The sequence below is a fragment of the Strix aluco genome, chromosome 1 (assembly GCF_031877795.1).
Source record: "Strix aluco isolate bStrAlu1 chromosome 1, bStrAlu1.hap1, whole genome shotgun sequence".
NCBI lineage: Eukaryota > Metazoa > Chordata > Aves > Strigiformes > Strigidae > Strix > Strix aluco.
Genome location: NC_133931.1, coordinates 107498932 through 107515652, shown reverse-complemented (window position 1 = coordinate 107515652; position 16721 = coordinate 107498932). Strand labels below are relative to the sequence as shown.

General features: G+C 41.8%; 1 protein-coding gene across 1 annotated transcript in view; it reads right to left on the bottom strand.

The window, feature by feature from the left end:
- The window catches only part of LOC141915566 (vasoactive intestinal polypeptide receptor 1-like), a 38426-nt gene extending 25534 nt beyond the window's left edge, over positions 1–12892 (bottom strand). The window contains exon 1 of the mRNA XM_074807566.1: positions 12836–12892. Coding sequence (XP_074663667.1) covers positions 12836–12892 — 57 coding nt within the window. The remainder of the gene's footprint in view (positions 1–12835) is intronic.
- Between the last annotated feature and the right edge of the window lie 3829 nt (positions 12893–16721).

Genomic DNA, 16721 nt, shown 5'->3' with positions numbered 1-16721 from the left:
GATTTAAAATGCTACTTCTTGGATCAACATTTCCTAATAGCTAGGCAGTAACCTGGCATGAACCTTACTGAAAATCACAGTGGGGTGCCTTCATCCCAAGGCTTATGGGGAAAACATAGAGGTTTCATGCAGTGTTGTAAACAGCCCTCAAGGAACAAAATTTTGCATTACTGAGCATCATAACACAAAGAAGACCTTTTTGCTGGCTTGAACATTAGTGACCAGCCAAAATTCACAGGGACATCTTAACTCTAAGTCCTAACCACTGAAACAATCTTGCCTGGAAGAAAGCAATCACCTTTTGAACATTGAAAAGTCACCTATGACAGGCATGGGCATGCTAAAAACATGAGACAGTTTAGAGAGACAGATTTGGGGCTTGTTCTTACTTTTAGACTTCCTTTTCTTTAACATTTGTAAGGTTATTACGTTGAAACCTTAAGTGTTATACTCACTGATAGTAAGTATAACATTGTTTTGTATTTCTTGTGTTACATGATAGTTTATTTATTTGCCCAAATCTAAACATAAAAATCAAGATAATGGCATTTTGGTCTTTGATTTGCTCATGTTGGACAACATCAGACTTAACAAGTACTTGGAAGAGTTTTTCTAGAAACATCCTCATGCCATACTTAGTGCAACTTAGTTAAAAGTAATCTTTTCTGAGAGCCCATCTGAAGATGGTGCCCCTAGGCTGTCATGGTGGTAGAAAAACTGTAATTTAGATGTCACATAAAAGACAGATCTTGACTCATTAAGAAGTCCATTAGCACATTTGGGGAAAAGTAGGGACATTTTGTATGCTCTCTGAAAACAAGGGAGGTGCTTCAAAGCTGGGCACCTAGTATATTAGTCACTTTTGAAAAAGCAATTCAATGGGATCAAAGAGACAGAAGTAAATTGGTAACACTCATTTTTTAAAAAAATTAATCAAAAATTGAAGAAGTGGCTGAAATCATTGGCAAGATGGGAAGGTTTTGAGAACTTGAAGGGTCTTTCCAGTGATCTGGTTTAGTTTCCAATGACATGTAATCCTAAAACCTCACTAATAGGTTTTGTGTCAAGTGCATAAATCATGTACTAAGAATATTCATTACTGTTCTTTTTGTCTCTGTCTCTACAGCTTGCATTCAGTCTCAGATCTCATCTCAGATCTGCTCTGAAATCATCTCTGTACTCCCTGTTCTCCCCGTCTGTGCTTCCACTGTTCAGATTTTCTGATATGACTCTGATGCCTGAACATTTTTGCTTACCCTTATACAAAACCAGAGTTGTCTGCCACTCACATCACAGACTGACTCCCAGCTTGGAGGATTAAAACTCACCTAGTATTTCAGGATACAGAAAGTCACAGCAAAGACATTCAAAAATCCTGCATTCCCTACCCATTTTTAACTATGGAATGAAGTGTTCAGTCAGTCCTGAAAGTTGGCCAGTGACACCAAAGACACAGTCCAGAAAATTCAGATATGCTCTGAAACACATAACTTTTTTTCAACTGAAATTTTGATGATCAGGAAAGACTTACAGGATGGAAGAGGGCTCATGACAAACGTTGAACAGAGGTCAAACAACTGAAGAAGACAAAGAAATCCTCATCCTTTTTCATAAGCTTCTCAGACTGTTGAATATACATCATCAAAATCTTCCATAAGGCCTGTGTCCTTCTATCTGCTTAACTCCCTTCTCAAAAAACAAAGTACTAATTAGAAAACTTTGAGACTGGGAAGTGCAGGTCACCAAGACCAGGGCCAATTTTCATGTGTGCTTTGAAAGGAGCTGGAACCAACCTTGAGCTCCATAAGCTCTTGTCCATTTCAGTACGACTACATTCACAATCGCCACAGTAAGGATCTTCCTATCTACTATGCCCTATAAGTTATTCTGGGATATTTATAATGTAATATAAGTAGTACTATGTTCTATATATGTAGTATTATGTTCTGTCAGAAAATTACAAGAAACAATAAAAAATAACCACGGATTTCTTATGCAGCAAAAAATTCCACTGCTCAAATGCTCTTGTAAAAATAGATAAGCATCCCATTTGTTTCTACCATATCCAAGCCATGTTTACCACTCTTGCTTTTGACTGACTGTAAAGCATGAGGTCACCACAGCAGTGACATGACTCCAGTCACCAGCAATGTATTTAGTTGTTACAGAAAGTCCTGCCCTCAACTTGCAAGCTCTGACACAGTCTTGATCCCAGAAGCTTTCAACCCCTAAGGTAAAGACCTATTTCCAATCTTTCTCTTCAGACAGCTGAAGAGATTATGTCAGGAGTCTTTTTGGCTGAAAATGACTACCTAGAGGATATTTTCAGTGTTTGTTTTCTCTTTCTAACTCAATTACCTATGGAACAAGAGAAGCTGAGACACTGATTGCCTTACAGTCATTTAGAGGAATATCTTTTCAAGATTGTTTTTAAGACATTGGAGTAATGCTTGAATGCTCCTCTGCGTATTTGATTGTATTTATCTGACTGTATTTAACTGCATAGTCTCATACAGAACAGTATTTGCTATACATACATATCCATATATATAACTATATGTATTCACTCACAGACATTCAGTATGTGACAACACAGCCATACTAATTTATTTTGTTTATAAACCCTATGTAATTAGTATTATTTTGAGAAAAATGAAAATGAATCTATTAGCTTTATGTTAAATTTGGTAGAGCATTTAATTATCACTAACACTTAAAAAATTACAGAACACTAATAACTGAGGATCTTCATTTTCTGCTATTGCAAGTACTCCTCCAAATTAAAGAGACATTTCTTCCCTTCTGCATGTGTAACATGTTTGCCTAAAGGTGGGGTTCATGTCACCTAATCCCAAAGAACTGAAACCTAGATGTCAAAGTCCATCAGCAAGTTCACTCAACCGAAGCCATATCTTCCTGGAGTATTTCCACCTCCTCCCAGTAGTATTGAAGGAGGCTAAATGAGTAGCTTTAGACTATTTTTTGATAGATAATTTAGATTATTAATCTAATTCCTCATCAAACCTCCCTTAATGATCAATGAAGGCAGACAAGCAGTTCCAGGGAAGACTTCCTCCTACCTCTCTCAGACACCTATTTGAGGACAGAGCAACTCACTGTATAGAAGCCTGTCTCCCTTCACCAACTCCCTCCAGGCTAACAAAATGCCTGAACAGATTGATTCTTCCACATCTCCAGTTCCCTATAGAGGTGAATTTAAGGTCTGCAGGGACCAGATCCCTAGAAGAAGCACATATGTCCCTCCAACACAAAGTAGCCAGCAGTAGCTATATCAGAAATTTAGGCACCCAGTTCTGTTTTATTGGGAGCTCTGCATATTGCCATGGATTTGTATCCATATGCCTATTACTACAAGAAATGCTTTGCTAAAGCAAATGTAGAGCTCAACAATAACTCATCTATGTTTCCATTCTCACCTCCGTTCATCAGATCAGACTGAAGCACTTCCCCAGAAATGTGAAAAGCTGTAACATCTTTGAAGAAGAAAGCAGTTTAACTCAGCAGGAAGGACAGTGAATGCAGTCTTTTCTGTTTCCTGAGACTCTGAACTCTTTAAGACAGGAAAAGTAATGTTTATGCATTTCAGCACCCACTGCTCTTTGTTCCTCATCGCTTACAAGCAAATGGTAATTTTTAATGTCAAGGACTCTATTCTGCAAGGCACAAGGTATATCCTGCAACATACAGCTCCCTGTGGAGCTGATAGAGGTGAAAGTATTCAGTTTCACAGAGGAAGCTTTCAGGATTACTCTTCTGGTTTATTTCATATCTGAATAGTGAATTATTTGCAGAATCCACACTAGAATTATTTCTCTGCTCAGACACGATCCTTTGAAATATGAAAGGACTGTTTACTCAATACACCCTATGGGTCTCTGGCCTTCCCGAACTTAGGGTGCAAAGTTTCCCACGAGACCTAGTTTGAGACATGAAATCTACTGATATTTAGAGCACTGACTCTTACCAGACATGTAGTTGGAGTTCATTTATGAATAATAGTTTGAGGCCAAAAACTATGTAGAGCATGCAGTTTGTAGAATTTCTTTTATTATGGGCACAGTCTGCTGCAATATGCTAAAACATTAAAATAATGTGTAGCAGCCCACAGATGGGCATGATACATCACTTCAGGTTAGCTCCACTCTGCTGACAGCTGCAAGAGTAAGTTTTGCCTCTATTATGTGTAAAAAGGCTAGTCCAGATGCCAAAGTCTCTCTGCCTGTAGCAGTGTAACACTTTAGGCTGACTAGTTTTCCCTGAAAGAAGGGTATTACAAATGGTAATAACTATACATGATGAGGTTTATGTAGCAAGGACCTATATCCTATCACTTGTACATAAAGCTGTGTAAATACAGGGGAAAGAGCAAGTTCCAGAGGATGTGAGGTGCAGGTGTGAAAATTTACATCCCCTCTTCCACCTTTTAAAATGGAAAGATCAAGACCAGTCTATAACCATCTAGGCCCTCACTATTATTAGTGCAAGAAAACAAGCCCTAGAGGAACATTCACCCATCTGTCTTTCTCAAGACAAGATGAAATGCCTCCCAGAAAAGTGATTGTCTCCCCCTTGACTACAGAGGAAGTCTGAATTCCAGCCTACACCAACATTTAACTGTTAAATGACAGAAGTTAGAATTAATGAGTCCCTGGGAATCACACCCATAGGAAGGTTTCCAAACACTTTTCTGAGGCTGGAGATTGAGGGGAAAGAGGATGTGTGACTGTACTTCTACTTGCACTAGCTTTTGCTAACCAGCCCGGGCAATGTAAGCATGGGACTTAGTGAGGGATATACGTGCTTGAATTGTGTCTCTCTGCTCTCACATCTTCCCTGATGTTTAATGTTACAGTCTCACCTGCTGCCTCCAGTGCATAGCAGACAAGACAGTTCACGCTCCTGCTTGGTGATATTATAAGCAGATGCCTTCAGCAGCAAAAATATCAGTGCGCTCTCAAAGAGGTAAATGTCCCACATCCATCAGGAGGAACTATTCCTTTTTAGCTATCCTCCTTCATCAAAGTTGCTTTTCTCAGGACAACTGGGACAACAAGCTGTCCTTTTCTGTCCCTCTAAATCCATGCTACAGCTATTCTGATTTAGGGGTGCTTTTCTGTTCTTTGGAAACTGTCATTCTAATGAATGGATATGAAAAGTCTTTTATTAATGGAATCTTAGTGCTGGAAAATGTTAAAGGAAAGAGCTGGGTCAAACCTTTAACTCAGGAGTGTTTTTTCTTTCCTCCCCTCCTGCATCCCTGTCCCCTTTTTTTTTAATCTTTTCCTTGTTTTTCTTTCTTTCTACCTGCTCCCTGTTATTAGAAAAGTTACCCTGCCTCTGCGAACATCCCCCTCCCCGGATCCTGCGGGGCAGCTGCAGAGCCATCCAGCTGCGCTCAACAGTGTCAGGAGCCAGATGTGCTGTGCCCCACCTCCTTCATCCCTCCACCCCCCGAACCAAGAGGACCCACGCCCGGGCACTCACCAGGGGGAGCAGCAGCCAGCACAAACTTAGCATCCTCGGCAGCAGCCGCCGGGTCCTCCCCGCTCCCTCTGCTTGTGGTGAAGCTGCCAAAAGCCAAGGCTCAGCCCGCCCCCACCTGCCCAAGACCCGCCCCGGAGAGCCTTGCACCTCCCTTACCGGCCACCCGGCTCCCTCCTGGGGGAACCCCCGGCACCTCCGAGCCCCGAAGGATGAGGCTTGAAGCTGAGGGAAGGACATCCGCCAGCATCCTCCGGGGATTTTGGACCCACCTCTATTAATCTGTCCTCTGGTCGCCCACCTGCAAAAGTGTGGGGAGCTGAAGCACCAACTGGTCTTTTAGGGTGTATTTGCAAGCAGATGTTCTCTGTGCAAGAAGAGATGCTGGATTCACCCCCTCCTTCTGCTAATGGGACCGCGCTTATGGCCGGTGGCAGTAGGTTTTAACAGGATACGGGTTTTCAGTGGCTCTGACAGCATGGTATTCCCTAGGGACTCTCAGGGATGGAGTTTCTGGGTTTTGGCGTCCCCCACCTCTCGAATGGAAAATTTTGAGCTGTGACAGAGGATTTCCCCTACAAGCTGCACAAGGTCTTTCTGGCCCTTGTGATACAAAGATGCCTTGAATGTAGCTTTATTTCTTGGTGCAATAAGTAAAAGTGAAAGCCCTTGTTGCTTGTGGCTTGGATTGTGTGGGTAAAAAAAAGGCAAAAATATTTATTTTTTTATTAATATCAGGGTTCATAGGACCTAGGCACCAGATCTGCGTTTTGCCACAGTAAATATTTCACCAAGCTATTTTCAGGGCCTGCGAGAGCAGGAATTCTGAACATGGGAAAAGCAGTTTTCTTGATAAGATTTAAGTGTTAGTTCATATCCTGTTTATCATTCATTATTTCCCAATGGTGTTATATACAAAAGTTCTGTATAGTCAGAGGAGAATCAGGACTCGCCTAAGTTACCTCAAAGCAGGCATCTAATACTGTTAGAGGGATTTTGTATTTGTGCAGTTTTCTTTGTAAGTGTATAGCTCTTATATCATTTAAGATATACAAGAGCACGCTGAGTGGTGTTCCTTGCCTTTAAGAAACTGAGTCATGTCAGTGGTATCTATTAATTTATTTCTTTGCACCCTGATAGTCCTGACCAAATTACTCTATTGTAATGGGAATCTGGACAATTTGCAGATGTGTAGACAGCTGTATTAAAATACTGAAATGTGGGTGGTTTGTATCAGGGTATATCCCACTTTAGCCTCTTAAATCAAACAAATTTGTGTCTAAAATCAAATATTATTCCTGGCTCATGCTAGAGAGACAGTTCTACAACCTGGGCAAAATAAAGAGGAGGACAAAGGCATAGATTTGTGAGATAACATTTGTAACCTAATTCTCATTTACTTCCTCTTTACTATATGTTTGTCTTTCATTAGTGCATAATGGTAGCTGACCACTTACCTGCACAGAGAAGCCTCAAATGCTACTCCAAAAATCGAGTTTGTTATAAAATAGAGATTAAAACCTAAAAGCCTGGTTGTGACTGTTTTTCCCTTTTTGTAATGGATGAGCTAAAGCTGTGACCAACTCTTACTAGTCAATAATGGTGGCTCTCATCACACTGGAATGATTTTTAGGAACTTGAGTACACAAGATAGTGGTTATCTTAATCTGAATCCTAACCCTAATCCTAAAGCCCTAAACCTAAATCAGCATCCCTAACCCTAACAATCCTAACCATAAGGCCACAACCCTAACCCTAAGCCTAAGGGCCTAACCCTAAACCTAACCCTAAGGTCCTAACCATAACCCTTACTGTAAGGCCTCAAACCTAACCCTAACCCTTTTCCTAACCCTAACCTTCACATTAACTGCTAACCCTAATTCAAAACCCAACTCTAACCCTAATAATAACCCTAACTCTAACCCTAGCTCCTAACCCTAAAACTAACCAATGGCCATAACCCTAACCCTAAACCTAAACCCTAACCCTAAGCCTAACCCTCACCAACCCTAAAACTAACCCTAAACTAACACTAACTCTGACCTATAACCCAAAACATAACCTTAAGCCCAAACCTAACCCTAACACTCAATGCTGAACCTAACCCTAACCCTAAACCTAAACCTAACCCTAACCAACCCTAACTCTAACCCTAACCCTTACAGTAATACAAAACTTAACCCTCAGCCTCCACCTAAACCCCTTACCCTAACCCTAATCCTAACCCTAACCAATGGCCTGATCCCTAACGCTAACCCCAACCCCAAACTCTAACCCCTAACTCTAACCCTAATGAGCCTAACCCTAACCTTAAACTTAACTTTAACCTAACAATAACCCTAAACCTGACATCTAAACCTAAATTTAACCCTAACCCTAATCTGAACACTTGCAATAGCAAACACTCTACCACCTAAATCTTACCCTAACCATAAATCTAACCCTCACACTAATCCTAACCCTTATCCCTAAACTTAACTCTAAACCTAACCCTAAGCCTCAACTTAATCCTAAATCCTAACACAAACCCTATCTATAACCCCTATCCCTAACACTAGCCCTAACCCTAAGCCAAACCCTAAACCTAACCCTAATGGCCCTAACCATAACATTAACCCTAACAGCCCTAAACCTAAACCTACAGCTAACCCTAATGAACCTAAGCCTAACCCTTTATGCTAACGGCCCTAACACTAACACTAAACATAATCGTAAACCTAGCTCTAACCCTAATGGTCCTAACCCTAAACCTAATGCTAAACCTAACCCTAACCCTAATGGTCCTAACCCTAAACCTAACCCTAACATCCCTAATCCTAACCTTAACCCTAACATTAACCCTAAAGTCCCTAACCCTAACCCTAACCCTAATGGATCTAACCATAACCCTAACCCTAAGCCTAACCTTAATGACCCTAATCCTAAACCTAACACTAACACTAACCTAATGGCTCTAACCCTAACCCTAATAGCCCTAACCCTAACCCTAACAAACCTAAATCTAACTCCAAACCCTAACACTAACCAACAGTAACTCTAATCATAATCAATGCTAACTCTAACTCTAAGCCTTAACCCTAAAAATAACCATTAACCCTCACCCTGACTCTAATGACTGTGAGGGGACTGCAAAGGGTTGGTGAAGGCCAGGAACAACGCTCCATTCTCGTACCTTCTGTGTGGCCTGCACAGATATTGTGTTTCGATCGTGTGTCTGGATCTGGCACGAGTGCTTGTTTAGGGGCTAAGCAAGCACAGAGCACCAGTTTTGTTAGACCCGTGAATGGTCTACAAAGGGATGGTGAGGGCCAACAACAATATTCTGTTCTAGCACCTACTGTGGCATTCGCAGATGTCGTGTTTAGATGTTGTTGCTGGGTCTGGCACAAGTGTGTGTTCAGGTGCTAAGCAAGCACAGAGCCCCAGTTTTGCTAGGGTTGTGAACGATCTGCAAATGGATGGTGAAGAGCAGCAACAACATTCCATTTTAGCACCTTCTGTGAGGTGTTCCTACTCTAAACCTAATCCTAACCCTAAACCTAACCCATAACCCTACCCATTAACCTTAACCCTAATCCCTAAACCTAACCCTAACCATTACCCTAACCCTAATGGTGCTAAATTTAACAATAAGCCTAATCCTGACCCCAACTCTAACCAACCCTAAGCCTACTTGTAACCATAACACCTAACCCTAACACTAAACCTAGCCTTAACCCTAACAAACCCTACTCCTAAACCTAACACTAACCTTAACCCTAACCCTAACCCGAACCCTAACTAACTCTAATTCTAACAGTAACCCCTAAACCTAATCCTAACCCTAACAACCCTAACTCTACCATAACTCTAATCCTAATGGCCCTAAACCTAACAAGATCAGAAAGAGCATTCTGTTTCAACAGTTACTGTGTGGTGTTCCTACCCTAACCCTCATCCTAACCCTCATCCTAACCCTAACCCTAACCCTAACCCTAACCCTAACCCTAACCCTAACCCTAACCCTAACCCTAACCCTAACCCTAACACCTAATCCTTTGAAGCCTGTTCAGCCTAAGAGCCAAACTGGGGCTCTGTGCTTGCTTAGCCCCTAAACAAGCACTTGCACCAGACCCAGCCACACCATGGAAACACACTATTGCACAGGTCACACAGAAGGTGCCAGGAGAGAATGCTGTCCCTGGCCTTCACCAGTCCTTTGCAGCCTGTTCACAGCCTTGGCAAAACTGGGGCTCTGTGCTTGCTCTAGCATGTAAGAGACACTCAGTTGCTGGTGTGATTTCACCAGCAGCTCTCTGAAAAACTTCTCCTCAATGGTATTCTACAAGACATAGACACGTTTCTCCTGAGGCCTTAAATTTAGGGTCTCTTTCTATTGGTAAGGTAGTATTCCATTATTAAATTATAGATTCATATAAAACTTCAGTTAAGAAGTTCCATGGTTAATTACATAAATTAAATACACTGGTACAAAGAAATTTATTTAGAACACAGCCTTCAGCTTTTAACTAATAAAAATTATCTTAGAAAAAATACAATTCACAAGTTTCTATCAGAAAGCCTTCCTCACTTTTAAAACTAATATTTTACCACAACAACGTCCAAGCAGTAAAAAGAGACAGCAAATAAAAACTGACCTAACTTTGAGAGAAGGGAATCCATTCTTCCAGTGCTGCAAGACCTTGTACTGTATTTAATCTAGTTTTTACATTGAATAATTCCTCCTTTTTGTTGAATAAGTATACCTTTATAAGTAACTCTAATTCTTACACAAATCTTTAGTGGACAACCTTGTGTGGTGAACGGTTCATTTTTTTCCCAGGCTTGCATTGTAAAAAATGCAGACATTTTTTAAAATGGCAGTTTTGAAATTACCTGAAACTGGTAAGCTCATAGTTTTACTTAATGTTAGAACTGTGCTTAATTCTAAGATGAAATAGAGAGCACTACAGACATAGTTGAAGCTATGTGGTTATATCTTTCCATGCAAACACTGCCGCTCCAGACAATTTCATAAGGTGGGAGAAGAAGATCTGACTGTCTTCCCACTTTTATCCTCCCCCTGATCCTGAAACATGTAGCTAATATTTTCAAGAATTTCCAAATCATATGATGGTTCCCACATGAAAAGCATTCTGAATGAATTTGTCTTTCTGTAAGGTCTGGATACACTTTGGATAGGCCTAGAACTAAAAAAAAAATCTGTTATAGAGGAATATACTGGGCTTTTTGGTATACATTAGGTGAATGTGTGAGGACTCAAGCAACCAGTGTGACTACATTTTTAGAAGTGACTAATTTTTAAGAATGCTGACCAGTAGACTCTTTTTACTAGTTTTTACTAGGATTTGTAATACCTATAGCTGTTAACGTTAATACCAGTTTGCGGGAATAGAATATTAATTTTGAATAGCCAATGACCAGCAGATCAGATGTTGGGACAGCTTGTAGTAACCTTTGAAGCACAGGGCCAGAAAAAAAAAAAAAAAAAAGACTGGGGCTGGACACTCAGAATTACTTTGTGCAGAAACATCAACTTAAATTCTTGTCATGAGAGAAAGCAGACTCTTATCTGCATTTTTGTCATACCTGATGAGGAAATAGTGGCAAAATTCTAGTATCCACTAGCCCACCTAAGCTTTGATTCCACTTTATCTTACATTCATATTCAAACATCCTTGAGAAAGTAAGTAAGTAACAGTTATATATTAAGAAACTACATGCATCTAGATAATGTGAAGAAATGAGTACTTAGGCTTTTTTGTAAATACTAACTCCTCAGTGTTAGTATTTCCTTTCACTTTAATGGACATTTTACTTCACAATGATCTCTAAAATTAGGCCCACTTTTAATGATGACAAATATGTACAGAGCAATTGGGAGGGCTACGTAGCCAAATCCCTCAAAAAGGGAACTTTGCACAAGCACGGAGTATAGCATATGACAGTTCGAGGTGTTAGCAAACCATGGACAGCATAATTTGGACTAAGCACTTTTTTGGTAGCTTTATGATGGTGTGTTTCAGGTAGCCCTGTCAACACAATTTTACTATGGAGGACTGCATGGAAAACAAAACCTTGGGTAAGATGACAAAAGTTTTACATTTAAGGGTATGCTTGTACTTAGAAACATTCCAGGCTTGATCTTAATACTTCTGGTCATGCTTTTGGGTCTCATTCACTCCATTTTGCAGAATGTAACCAGTCTGAGTTCTCCTTTTGTGATAAATCACTTCAAAATGGAGAGGGCTTGTTTACTCAAGGGTAGACTACTCAACTCTTCACAGACTTTGATGGTGGAACACAAAGCACAAAGGACTCAATTGAAATATTTTATATGAAAGTATCTACATGAGGACTTAAAAGATTAAAAGAAATTCAAGTTGTGTCTTGGTTTCAGCTGGGATACAGTTAATTTTCTTCCTAGTAGCTGATACAGTCCTGTGTTTTGGATTTAGTGTGAGAAAAATGTTGATAAGATACTGCTGTGTAGTTGCTTCTAAGTAGTCCTTATTCTAAGTTAAGGATTTTTCAGTTTCCCGTGCTCTGCCATCAAGGAGGTGCAGAAGCTGGGAAGAAGCATGGCCAGGACATCCAAAGGGGTATTCCATACCTTAGAACATCATGTTCAGTATATAAAGTGGGGAGAGTTGGCCAGAAGGGGTGGATCGCTCCTTGGGGACTGTCTGGGCATCGGTCAGCAGGTGGTGAGTAATCACATTGTGCATCACCTGTCTTTTCTTGGGTTCTTTTTCTTTCTCTTTTTGCTATATTCATTTTCATTATTATTACTATTATTATTAATATTATTATTAATGTGTTTAGTTATTAAACTATTCTTATCTCAGCCCACGAGTTTTACTTTTTTTCAATTCTCCTCCCTGTGCCCACTTGGTGGGGGGAGGGCAGCGGAGTGAGCGAGCGGCTGTGTGGTGCTTAGTTGCCAGCTTGGGTTAAACCATGACAGTCATTTTTGATGCACAAGTGGGGCACGCAGCGTTGAAATAACAGATCTGACCAGAGAGTGTTAAAACAAAGTTGTTGTAAGCATTCATTGTATTGGTTTAATAGTCACAGGTCACAGTGAGGGTTCATTTGCTCTCAAAGTTGATATATGTGTTCTTAAAGTTGCGTTATGGAATACCTTACTTGCAGTATATGCTTCCTGTTGTGCTGTCTATCCCCTGTGGGAACTGAGCTAGAGTTATCATGTTGTTGTTGTTGGCAATACTGGCTTATGATATGTGCTTGTCATGGAGCTAATCTTGTATTTCTGTCACGTCTGTACTTCGGGAGCCATCTATCGGAAACTATTAATAGTTTCACTTTTTACCTTTTCGCCTCGGAGAGCCAACCTATGGAGGAGACGTGTCCGTACTTCGGGTGCCATCTTGTGGAGACTATTAAAATAATGACACTTTTTACCTTTTCTCCTCGGGGAGCCAGCCTACGGAGGAGACATCTTCCCACATCTTTCCCTTCTCCGCCTGGCTAATTACAATAGTATTTGAGACTTCTGAAAATTATGAATATCCTTGGGATTGAAATCAGCATGGTCCTGTTGCTAGGGTTCCTGAATGTGGTTCAGGTCTTGTTTCGGGTTAAACACCTATTTAAGAATAGCACCCGAAGAACAACCCCCATGACAAGCACTGTGGCTACTCAAACCCTGGCAACAGGCACTGTGGCTACTCAGACTCCAGTGATGGGTGATGCAGCTGAACCAGAGAATCTACCAGTGTCGGTGTCAGTCACCTGTATACAGAAGAAGAAATACACAAAAAAATCTGTTTGCTTAGTAAGGGATGAAGATGAATGAGGGCCATCACAGAAAACAGGAGGAAGAAGCAGAACCAGAGATAATCACCGGTTCCCTATCCCTGAGTGAGCTGCGAGATAAGCGAAAGGATTTCAGTCATCGTCCGGGCAAGCACATTATCACCTGGCTGCTCTGATGCTGGGATAATGGGGCCAGTAGCTGGGAATTAGAGGGTTGGGAAGCCAACCAGCTGGGATCCCTTTCTAGGGAGGGGGGCATTGACAAAGCAATTGGAAAAAAGACACAAGCCCTCAGCCTCTGGAGATGACACCTGTCAGGTGTGAAGGAATTGTGTCCCTTCAAAGGAAGATGTTGTATGTCATCCAGGTAAGTGGACGACCATGGAGAGAGGTATCCAGTACCTGAGGGAACTATGTATGCTGGAGGTGATTTATGATGACTTGGACAATGAGCAGTTATCCAAAGATCCAGATGAAGTCCAGTGCACACAACCCATGTGGCAGAAGTTTGTACAGAGCACACCATCATCATATGCCAAGTTGTTGGCAGGAATGACCTGGAAAGATGGAGAAGGAACAACTGTGGATGAATTAATTGGCTAACTCTGGCAATACAAAGAACATCTCTCCTCCCTATGGACCTGCATCTCAGCTGTGGAGAAACTGTCCCAGGAGGTCCAGCAATTCAAAGAGGATATGCCTTATTCCCCACCTGTATGGACCAGTACCTCAGCTATTAAAAGTAAGCGTTCCTCTGCTCAAGAGAGAGGATATACCAGGTACACACCACAAGCCACCCTATGGTTTTACATGCTTGACCATGGAGAGGACATGAGGAAGTGGAATGGAAAATATGCCTCAACTCTAGAGGCACAGGTATGTGAGTTGCAAGGAAAAACAATTACAAAAGTGGGTTCTTCCAGGAAAATTGCTGCTCCAGTTTCCAGTGGGCAATTCCTCAGACAGAGTAGAAGGGCTGATCTCACTTCCAATCTTAATAAAGGGACTTCTGATTCATATTTCCAGGAAGTGAATAACAAATACTATGACCAGGATTAGAGGGGCCCTGTGTCCAGCCAGGTGGAGGAAGGGGATAACCAGGTTTATTGGACAGTACAGATTCAAAGGCCTGGCATGTCAGACCCACAGGAGGTTAAGGCTCTGGTGGACACTGGTGCACAGCATACCCTAATGCCATCAAGCTATAAAGGGACAGAACCCATTTGTATTTCTGGAGTGACAGGGGGATCCCAACAGCTAACTGTATTGGATGCTGAAGTGAGCCTAACTGGGAATCAGTTCAAAAGCACCTCAGTGTGACTGGCCCAGAGTCCCCGGGCATCCTTGCAATAAACTGCCTCAGGAGAGTGTATTTCAAGGACCCAAAGGGATACCAGTGGTCCTTTGGTATAGCTGCCTTGGAGACAGAGGAAATTGAACAGCCGTCTGTTTTGCCCAGCCTCTCAGAGGACCGTTCTGTTGTGGGGCTACTGACTGTTGAAGAACAACAGGTGCCGATTGCTATGACAATGGTGCATGAGCAACAATATTGCACCAGTCGAGACTCCCTGATTGCCATCTATAAGCTGATTCATGGACTGGAAACCCAAGGAGTAATCATCAGGACTCCCTCACCATTTAACAGCCTCGTATGACCACTATGAAAATCTAATAGAGAGTGGAGACAACACCACTGACTGTTGCCATACCAGACATGCTAGAACTACAATACGAACTGGAGTCAAAGGCAGCCAAGTGGTATGAAACAACTGATATTGCTAACGCATTTTTCTCAATCCCTTTGACAGCAGATTGCAGGCCACAATTTGCTTTCACTTGGAGGGGTGTCCAGTATACCTGGAATTGTCTGCCCCAGGGATGGAAACACAGCCATCCTATTTGCAATGGATTGATTCAGACTGCACTGGAACAGGGTGAAGCATGAGAACACCTGCAATATGTTGATGACATCACTGTATGGGGCAATACAGCAGAAGAGGTTTTTGAGAAAGGGAAGAAAATAGTTCAAATGCTTCTGAAGGCCAGTTTTGCTATTAAAAAAAAAAAAAAAAAAAAAAAAGTCGAGTCAAGGGATTTGCTCAGGAGATCCAGTTTTTAGGAATAAAATTGCCAGATGGGTATCATCAGATCCCAATGGATGTGATCAACAAATTAGCAGCTTAGTGTCCACCAACTCGCAAAAAGAAAACGCAAGCTTTCTTAGGCATTGTGAGTTTTTGGAGGATGCAGTCTGATTGTAGGCCTTCCCTGTTAAGTAACCCAGAAGAACTATTTCAAATGGGCCCCTGAGCAACGACAAGTCTTTGAACCAATTAAACAGAAAATAGTTCATGCAGTAGCCCTTGGGCCAGGCTGGGCAGGACAAGATGTTAAAAATGTGCTCTACACCACAGCTGGGGAGAATAGCCCTACCTGGAGTCTCTCACAGAAAGCACCAGGGGAGACTTGAGGTTTACCCCTGGGGTTTTGGGATCGGGGATACAGAGGATCCAAGGCCCGCTTTACTCCAACTGAAAAAGAGCTATTGGCAGGAGTTATTGGCAGCATATGAAGAGGTTCAAGCTGCTTCACAAATGGTTAGTACTGAAGCACAGCTCCTCTTGGCACCCCAACTGCCAGTGTTGATCTGGATGTTCAAAGGGAGGGTTGCCTCTACACACCATGCAACTGATGCTACATGGAGTAAGTGGGTCACACTAATCATATAATGGGCTCGAAAACCCAGTCACTCAGTGTGTGAGCTGGCACAGGCAGGACGCAGGAACAACCACAAAACCATGGCTGAAATGTAAAGAGTAAATTTATTCTCATTACCTCATGACCCAGGGGATCTCCACAGCAGCACCCAGGCAGAGGCATGCAAGCAGGTACACAGGCACTGCTGAGTTCGGTCCTTGCAAGTCAGAAAAAGGAGAAGAAAGAAAAGATCTCAGGCCTACTACTTTTGCCTGTATATATCCAGAATTTTCACAGGCATACTTTTCCACAGTGCTTTAATCTTTCCCACAGCAGGGCAGGAACCTCAAGAATGTTCAATAAGGTGCTTCTGAGTCTCTCACAGGCCTATGTTATCTAAATGCAGACATTCTACCCATCAATCACACAGCACTAAACAACAATTGTTATGTGTGTTTTTCGACACCCCAGCTGCAAGTCACTTGAGCGTGTTTGCAATCCTCCTCACCAGTCTTCCATTGTATTCCCACACCCAGTAAGCTTGGAAGAGATCATGGACTGGACAGAAGGCAAAGATTTTTGGAATATCACCAGAGGAAGAGGTGACACATGTTGAAGAGGCCTCACTGTATAATAAACTACCATAAAATGCGAAGCAATATGCCCTGTTCACTGATGTCTCCTGTCATATTGTGGGAAAACATCAAAGGTGGAAGGCTGCTGTATGGAGTCCTATATGACAA